The sequence below is a fragment of the Carya illinoinensis genome, chromosome 9 (genome assembly GCF_018687715.1).
Source record: "Carya illinoinensis cultivar Pawnee chromosome 9, C.illinoinensisPawnee_v1, whole genome shotgun sequence".
In the NCBI taxonomy this organism is placed as follows: Eukaryota; Viridiplantae; Streptophyta; class Magnoliopsida; order Fagales; family Juglandaceae; genus Carya; species Carya illinoinensis.
The window spans coordinates 15,856,024-15,865,897 of NC_056760.1; the positions used below are offsets into that span (position 1 = coordinate 15,856,024).

The 9,874-nt window shown below is 34.4% G+C and overlaps 1 protein-coding gene and 1 long non-coding RNA gene across 2 annotated transcripts; one reads left to right on the plus strand and one right to left on the minus strand.

The window, feature by feature from the left end:
• Nucleotides 1-580: 580 nt before the first annotated feature.
• On the minus strand, nt 581-1,319 carry LOC122275532. Its single transcript, XR_006228583.1, has 2 exons — nt 1,172-1,319; nt 581-1,083 (listed from the first exon to the last, which is right to left on the minus strand). It is a non-coding gene; the product is annotated as an uncharacterized LOC122275532 (long non-coding RNA).
• Nucleotides 1,320-4,204: 2,885 nt separating this feature from the next.
• Nucleotides 4,205-9,044, plus strand: LOC122277697 (two-pore potassium channel 3-like). The gene is made up of 2 exons (XM_043087789.1): nt 4,205-5,674; nt 8,251-9,044. Exons 1-2 carry the CDS (start codon nt 4,536-4,538, stop codon nt 8,396-8,398), a joined length of 1,287 nt encoding a protein of 428 aa, XP_042943723.1. The 5' UTR covers nt 4,205-4,535; the 3' UTR covers nt 8,399-9,044.
• Nucleotides 9,045-9,874: the final 830 nt, after the last annotated feature.

Here is a 9,874-nt window from a genome sequence, read left to right on the forward strand (position 1 = left end):
AAATGTATTTAATATATATATATATATATTATATTTAAAACATATGATCAAATAAATATTCATGTTTAAAATTAAAAAGTTACATTATAAATTATAATATATTATTTCATACATAATTATATATAAAATATATTATATATAATATATAATATTACAAATTAATAAAAATATATATAATATGTTAACCGCTTCAGTCCGGTGTTAGAAAACTTAAAATCGATCCCAGACTGGATTTGACTAGTTTTTAAAATGAAGAAACCGATTTCGGACCGAATAGGTAGAAAAGGGCACCGAACCAACCGGTTCAGTCTAGTTTTCCAATTTTTTAGTTTATTTTTTCACCCCTATTAACACAGTCTTTTCAATAAGTGAAAACTATGTATAACATCATGATGCAAACAATTTGATTAAAGAAAAAGCGTGCTTCAATCCTTGTTTTAATTATAGTTGTTTTCATTTAGATGAGTGACCGTATTGATGCACACTTGTAACTCAATGGTGATGAGAAGAAACATTTTTTGAAGCTCCTAGTTGGCATCACAACAACCCTAATCCTTTTTGAATATTTGCACATGCTTGATAGCCAAATTAAGATACATTTTTTTATTAAAATATGACAAATTACATGAATCATTATAATACTCTAAAGTCCCCCAAAGAAATTAGTTGCTCTAAATTAGTGGATATCTATATATTTATATTGAAAAAATTTATTAGCATAAATGGAAGTAGATCAAAGGACCCCTACTTATAAGTTGTCTTTGTCTATATATAACATATATGAGGCCATGCATGCATGCGTGGCCAAGGACTAGACCTCCTATTTCCCTCCTATAATTAAGAAAGAAATTAGACTTTCCAATCAATATAGATCTCACTATCAATATAAATGATTCTTTAATAGGAAAATCCTCACCTCTTGCTGTGTTGGTGGGGGAGAAGAGGACCTCTTTTTTACGAACTTCATTCTTGCGCACCAATACATCATCCAATATCTTCCAAACTTTACTCTCTCTTGTATAAATGTTCTCCTCTTGCAAGTATATCCGCTCAAATGAAAAATTCACATTTCCTCACTTTTCCCTGCACACAATAAAAACATTTAAAATGATAAAGCATATTGTGCAAAATGAAACTCAATATGCTAATTAACATGATAAGTTGTTTTAACGTCTCATAGTTTGGGCAGATAAAAAATTTCCTTCCAGGATTTTTAGTAGTATGCGACGTCTTTAGTGGTGCTTTTGAACCACACTAACAACTTGGTGTTTCCAACACAAAATCTTCAACAGGGGATGATGATTGTATAGATGTCATTCGTGATTCTGAAAACACTGCATACAAATTCAGATTAGTGAAGAGGCAGATTTCATAATAAGGTAGACTGGGAGTACCAAAGATGTCGATTTCCTTCTAGGATTTTATATTGGGGAATGACCAAAATATTCCATATTTTGTTACTTATTCTTTCCAAAATAAGAATACATTAAAATTAAATACATTTGAGATACTACTAATTCCATTTGAGATTCTCATTGAAATTAAATACATTAAATACACAACCAAATAAAGATAATACAGTTATTCTTGATTTTGAATATATCTCAAATAACCTGTTTAGTTCTCAAATTAACAAAATAATTAAAATACCCTTAATTCTAAAAAATAAAGGGGTTTTTCTATATCTTTAAGTGAAAGAAATGGGTGGTGCTAAATTGATCAAATGTAGTAGAATTTGAGGGTGTTGACAGTCTGGCGGCAATTTTTTTTCTCATTGACAAAGAGGAGGGAGGTGCTATATTATTACAATCCAAACATAATTAATAAAATGCAATATTATTGTGAGTATAAGTTGAGAAAAGAAAATAGATCCCAAGTGAAAGAAATGGGTGGTGCAAAATTGATCAAATGTGGTAGAATTTGAGGGTGTTGATAGTTTGGCAGCAAATATTCTTTTTCTCATTGAAAAGAGGAGGGAGGTGCTATGTTATTACAATCCAAACACAATTTATAAAATGCAATAGTATTTTGAGTATAAGTTGAGAAAAGAAAACATCTCCCATTAAACTAACTTGTAGCCCCCTGTTTATATTATACTAAACAAATCCCATTTATTTCCTTCTCTCAACATTTAAACTAACCTATAACCCAGATCAACTGAGTTCATCTAATTCATAGGTCTCCCGAATCTGTATGATTTGGTTGTCATTAATGGAAAGAAATTGAAACAGAACACCACAATCTCCGAATAATTTGGTAATTTCAGCTCAAGAAGTAGATATGGTTGCCCATTCATCTTGATTTAGTAAGCTAAAAAGTCAAATATTTATGATATTCTATTTATCTATAAAGAAGTGTAAACCCTAGAATCACATATTACCCTCTTGCAGATTTGCGGGGTTTCATGTAGGTGGGCTACGCATCGGTGGACTGAGGGCTTCACGTCGTTGGACTGAGGGCTTTGAATCGGTGGTTTGAACAGACCGAGGACTTAGGGATTGAGGGATGCCGCGATGGGCCTGTCCTCCTTGGAAGGGTTGAGGTCGTGATGCTTATCTTGGTTGTCAAAGAAGACAAAGGGCTTCATTTCGGTGGTGCTTGGCTTCGATGAATGTTGAAGAAGACGAAGGGCTCAAAGATGAAGGCTTTGAGGGTTGTGATGTCAGGGGCTAACGATTGAGAGCTGAGAGACGAGAGACGCAATACAAAAAACCGAAGAATTTTAGGAGAATTTTAGGCTTTGAGGGTTGTGAGGTCATGGGTGCAATGGATTCACCCAAACAGTAATTGCTCTGAAGAATTTTTCATGTGAGAAACACAAATTTTAGGAGGGGGAATGAGGTTGATTTGTTCCCTACAACTAATTCAATGATTTTATTTTATATTTACTAAAGTACGTACATGTCACACATTAATTAGGTGGTGTAAATATTCTAGTCACAGCATCCGGCTCCTAGGCGCTCCCCTTTTAGGATTTAAAGACATTGATGGATAAAATAGATTTTATAATAACATTTACAGCCACTTGATTTTTGAAAAACCTTTTTAAATGCTAAAATAAATACTGAAGGCATTAAATCATATATTTTTCTGTTTCAGATTCCTAAAACTATATGGATCTGAATTCATGGCCTATGCTTAATAATTAAGTTATAATCTTTTTAATGGGATTGGCCATTGGTGGGCACAATTAGAAGGATCGCCCTACTCATGGATCATATGATTATACATTGGCCCTACTTTCTAATACTGATGTAGATTTGAAAATCACCTTCTGCCTATCAATTCTTTTAAAAACAATTTCTAGAGATTTGGAATCAGTCACCACTCACTTATTTCCCACTCAAACCATCAGTGTGCTTCAAAAGACTCGCAAGATAATTTTAGACTGATTTTTATTTGAAGTCATATCATAAACACTTTCAATCTATTTCATATTATCTTATTTAATTATTATAAATTTTTTAAACTTTTACATAAAATATAATAAATAATTTAATTTTTTTAAATATCAATTTATTTTTTTTAAATTCTAAAATAATAATAATAATATTAAAAAATAATATTCTAATAATATTTTATTCAACTTTCAACTAAAACCGTCTTATTTCGTCTCACTATTTAAATAACCTCTCCAAGTGAACAATTGCTATACATGGATTGTATTATAGCATAAGACAATTGTAGTTGCCCTTAATCTCATCTTCTTCACATTCTAATTCTTTAATTGTATTGTACGGAATAAAAATTAGTTTTTATGATTAATTATAAATTATATATATATATAAACATAGATCATCCACATTTAAAAAATAATGTCTGACCTGTGAATCCTATTATCCCACCAACGAAAATTGTAAAAATAATCTATTTTTTAAAAGCAAATAATAAATATTTATATTTAATAATTTATCTCTAGAAGAAATATGTGAATTTGTCCAAATTCAATATTAAAAATTAAATAATTTTATTTCATTTCATCTAATTATTATAATATTTTTTAATTTTGATATAAAATATAATAAATAATTAAATTTTTTAAAATTTTAATATAAAATTAATATTAAAAAATTATATTATAATAATATTTTATTTATTATTTTACAAAACATTAATCTGATTTTATATGAGGTGGGCAAGTTCCAAACGGAACCTTAAGTAACGTACAGAGATACTTGTGTCCCCACCGACCCCTTTCTCTCGTCTTCTGACTTCGCCGCTTTCTTTGGCTTCGCTCGGCAAAACAAAACAAAACAAAACAGGTCAAACAGAAAAACTGTTTTTCGTTCTCAAGATCAAACCGACATGCACTGACCTCTTTCTCGCTCGGAAAACCGGTTCTTTCGTTTCCTTCGTTCGTATATTTTTTTGGGTGTACATATTTTTCTCACAATACCATTTCTCCAAGACAACCAACCTTAGAGACCTCAAAGGGAAGAAAGAAAAAATCCTTAATTTCGGTTCAGAAACCTCCGTCTTGGTTCCTTGCTTCCCGGCAGCTCCATAAGTCGTAATCTTGGTGATCCCCCCCCAATATGGAGAAAGAGCCTCTGCTGCCGTATCTAAGCCCTAGAAAAAAACCTCTGCCACCGCCGGTCCTAGCACCACTCCCGGAGCACGACGAGATCTCTCTCCCTCTAACCCCTTCTACGCTCAAAGACCGCCTCATCTTTGGCCCTGCTTCCTCTTCCCTGCAAGACGCTTCCCCTTTCGTCGATGCCTTAAACCTTTCTCTTAGCTCCCCAAGACTCTCTTCTTGTTCTTCTTCCTCCTTAGAACCATCTTCCCCGCAAGATCCTCAATCACAATCGCTGTTACAGTCCCCAAAAAGTTGGCTCGTTGACCCCAATTATCCATGGACCAAGACCAATCTCCACCGCTCCAAAACAGCGCCGGCCATGGCGGTTATCAACAATATTGGCCACCCTTCTGCGCCTAGACCGCAATTCGGGTCCCAATCGATCGTTCGCCAAGCCTTTGTTCTTCTTATATTGTATTTGTTCTTGGGAGTGGTTATATATTCGTTCAATAAGGACAATTTCGTGGCGGATGAGACCCACCCGGTAGTGGATGCTCTGTATTTTTGCATTGTGACCATGTGCACTATCGGCTATGGCGATATTACACCGGCTAGCACATCAACCAAGTTGTTTTCGATACTGTTTGTGTTGGTGGGCTTTGGTTTTATGGACGTTTTGCTTTCTGGAATGGTGAGCTATGTGCTTGATTTGCAGGAGAATTATTTGTTGAGGACCGTGAAAAGTAAGGGTGAGACGGATACTCCAAGGTCGTATATAGTTGATGTGAAGAAAGGGAGGATGAGGATTAGGATGAAGGTTGCATTGGCACTAGGGGTCGTGGTTCTTTGTATTGGGATTGGTGTGGGTGTAATGCATTTTGTGGAGAGGCTTGGTTGGTTGGATTCGTTTTATCTCTCGGTTATGTCAGTCACGACCGTTGGATATGGTGACCGGGCATTTAAGTCCTTGAAGGGTCGTCTTTTTGCTTCCATTTGGTTGCTTGTATCGACACTCGCGGTTGCTCGAGCGTTTCTGTACTTGGCTGAGGCAAGAGTGGATAAGCGGCATAGAAGGATGACAAAGTGGATTCTTGGTCAGGATATGACTGTGTCTGAGTTTCTTGCTGCTGACATTGACAACAATGGCTTTGTGAGGTATATATTGGTCTCAATTAATTTTTGAACCTTTTGTAGTGAGTTAATTTTTTGTACGTCTGTTAACTTGTTTGGGATTGGCTTGTCATCATACATACAAAATGAATTGGTGCTGTACATTCCTGTGGTAACAAATGGACACAATCAAATGATTTTCTAATAAATCTCTAAAACATAAATAGGTCAAGTAGCAGTTTCCAGTGCGGGCATGGTACTCGCATTTCCTGAATTACACTATCCTAGTTCCCAATTTCTTAGGAAGTTTAACCTTTTTTCTTGTTCTTAGATAGGAAAATCTTCTTTTCTTTTCCCGCCTTCTTTTTGTTTTCCTAAAATGATGGTTGGTTTGGAAATGTTTTTTTTTTTTTTTTGACAAGTAAGAAACTTTATTAAAGAGAATGAAGCTAGTTAAAGCCCATGTACATAGAAAGTATACAAAATGAGACACCTAATTACATTCTAGAAAGCTAAAAACAGACAAAAACTCATTAACATTCCCTCCCTTAAGAACAATAGCAGAAAACCACTGAATAAGAGAAAACACAAAGAAATTCCAGATTTCCCACACTGCTCACTTCTTATTGGTGAAACACCTATCATTCCTTTTCGTCCAAATGCACCACATTAAGCACAAAGGTATCAATCTCCACGCCTCAGCCAGTTGAGAGCTATTATGATGCCTATTCCAACAAGCTAATAAATCCACCACACTCTTAGGCATAACCCAACAAAACCCAGCTCTACTGAAAATGCCAATCCATAACTCCCTGGCCACTCCACAACGTCAAAGTAAATGGTCAACCGATTCTCCATTCAATTTGGAAATGTTTTGGCCCTCTTTGTGTCTTAAATGAAGTTTAGGTTAATTTCTCTTGCTTTTGGCGTTCCAGTAATTGCAATTTATATGGTTAGAGCCCCTTTCTCTTCGTTACCTTTCTAATTGAGTGAAGTTGTTCAATACTTGATGAAAGTTCTCTGAATCTTGGCAGTTTCTTGCATATAATGCTAGTGGGAATTTCACATAGTATTGGTAAATCATTTGGCAGAAGTGAAAGCATTGCCCTGGGAATACACTTGTTGTGGATACTTGTTCTTCACTTGTTGAGTCCATGCCAAATCATTTAACTGACTGGCTTTGCTGATAACAAAATTTGGAAAATTATATTAGGGTTTGGCACTGTTAAATTGAATGGAATTTAAGGATTTTAGTCTGAACAGAATTAGCATATAAGAGGCTTTGGAGGCAAATTTTGACAAGTAAGAAGAAACCAGTTGAGTTTTCTGGACAGCAGCAATGATAATGGTTTTTTAAAGTTCGTTTTGAACTTTTGACAGATGAACAGATGGCTAAAGCTGAGAAGGAACTTTGGGGGAGAAAGGGGGTTAAAAAATGTGAGAGGGGAATATGATTTGAGCTGTAAAGTCGGAGGGAAAGGGTAAAACTTAAACCCAATCCAATCTGAGGCTATAGCAGAAAATTTGGTTCTTTTTCCGGTTTGGGGTTGTCAAGGACTAAAGCTGTGATGGTGGAAAGGCTTGTGTTATCAAGTAAGGATATATCAAGGTTAAAGGAGTCATGATGGGGTCTTGGTCCTGGTTTAAATGGGCAATAAAAGTGCAGAAAACACAGGGAAGAGGATGAAAGAAAGAAGAGGGAGAAAAAGAGTAGCTAAATAACCATTGCCTCGAAGTATCCAAAACAATTATAATCTCATTAATCAAACCTAAATCTTTGGAGGGTACTTGGATAATTTGGTATGCTTCCTGACTCTAGTAGGTATTGGACTTCCTCATTTCAATAATTAGACTGATAAACCTATCTCGCCTTGTTCTGTTACCGCCCACTTCAATCAAATTTGAGGTTATAAAATTACCCTTGACTAAGTAAACGTGGCTAAAAAATTTTAATAGGCATAAACTTCACGATTTTCTTCTTTCTCTACTTCTAGATAGGGGTTTCTTCTCTTATATCCTCTATACCTCATATATGCCTTTTGAGCTTTTTAATGAAATCTATTACTTACGAAAAGAAGTGGCCAAAAGTCCAAGATTAGATAGTGGTTATGAATGCAATGATTGTTCATTCTGTCTTTGTTAAGGTCTTCAGGATCTCTCACGCGGTGTTTTGATAGTTTTCTGCAACTTTTTTCTGTGTCGACGAATAACTTGGTTAATTATTTTGTTGTGGGTTTATATTAAAAGGAAGTTGGTTTTAATGTGGCATCTTGCCAATAATAAAGAATGAAATTCCTCGCTTTCCATGTACATTGCTTAATTTTCATCTGCGACACCTATTCTGGCTTGGAAACAGGGTCTTTTATTAAGGCAACAGTGGAAAAGCCTCCAGATGTATATCATCTTCAATCTGATTGAATCTTTTTCTTGAAGAAACTAGCCATATGGTCCCTTTATTTGGTCATACTTCCTACTTTTTCAGATCTCTGATATCACCATCAATTTTCGTTCTTTATTGTTCTCAGTTATTCATGTTTTTTTTCATTTTTCTTGAGTTGAAGTCAACCCCAGCTGTTAGGATGAGTCTTTGTTGAGTATTTATGCTCGTTTTTTATGTGCAGTAAATCGGAATATGTCATATACAAGCTCAAGGAGATGGGAAAGGTATCAGAGAAGGACATTATGCAGATCTGCAACAAATTTGATCGGCTTGACACTGGAAACTGTGGAAAGATAACTCTTGCTGATCTCATGGAGAGTCATCATTGATACTAAAGTACTCTAGGTTCTTCTTATAGCACCACAGAAAGGCGGGAGAAAAATACTACTAATTATAGAGTTGAGTTGAACAAGGGGCCAGTTTCTATTCAAGTTGAATACAGATGATGGATGAGATTCACTGCCTTATCAGTGGTTCCTCTTCCATATATGTCTGTTCAAACTTCAACCCTTGAAATTGATAAGCATTTTAATTTTTCTCTGAGTGGGATTTCTAGGTATTGGTTTGAATTTATTCAACAAGAATAACAGTGGATGAAGCATGATGGATACAAGTGCATCTAAACACACAACCTAGCTCCCATGGTTCTATTGTTCACTTGTGCAAACCGGTTAGATGGTGAAAGTCACTGCATCTTCCAGCTTGCTCTTGGTATACGTGATATATAGATCAGGGGTTGAAGTATGCAGAACAATTTTGCTGATTGAAGCTATATATATATATATATATATTTGCTTCTGTACAAATGGGTTTGGATTTATTCTTTTGTAAAAACTGGGGATAAGAGTCTTAACTCAATAATTATGAAAGTTAATCGCTGGTTCTTTATTTTTGGTAGGGAAGAGGAGCGGTTTACATTGTAAATGTTCGTAATCTGTTTCAAAGAAAAGACAGTTTTGTTTGGATTATGCAGCATTTAAAATTATCTCCATCTCTCCTCTCTGCAGTACCAACTGATTGGGTTCCATTCAATATGAAGGAGAGAAAAAAAAAGGATTTCTCTCCCTATTTTAAAATCAAATTTTGGCCTGTAATCAGGATTTCATCTCCTAAATTATTATTATTTTCTATGAAAGCAAGAGATGGAAATGTGAGGAAATATGATTTGAAAGGCTATTAATTCGATATGGTGGCTGACCAGCTTCGTGGGACCTGGGTTTACCAGGAGCACTAGTAATGGGCTCCAAAGTTGAAATTTGACTAAAGTTTAGTTAAGGTGTGCAATAAGTGATTGTAATAGGTTTAATAAATGAACAGTAAATATAACCTAAGGCTATTTAACTGGCCAAATTTGCTCTAAAGTAAAATAATTCATTTTTCTACTATTTTGGTCTCACAAGAAGAAAATGCTAATTCTAATACCATGTAAAATTGCAACCTTGGAGATACCGCGTGCTGGCTTATTCTAATGTTTTGGGTTTGAATATTTTGTGTAAATTGTGATTTAGAAAAACTTCGAAAATTTTTGTGATTTTGAAAAGATGTTAATTTGAAATAAGTTAGAAAATTAATTTGTATTTTTTTAATAATGAATAAATATTTAAATTATAATTATAATTAAAATAAATAAAAAGGTCAAAATCAATATTTTAATATAATAGTGATAGATTTATTGAGTCTATTATTTAGTATTGTAAAAAATGGTTAGCTAAAATTTATAAAAGTGAATTTTTTAGTCAAATTTTAGTTAAAATTTACTGAGGCCACTACTAATGCTCTCATGAGGGCATTCAACCTTACCTGGT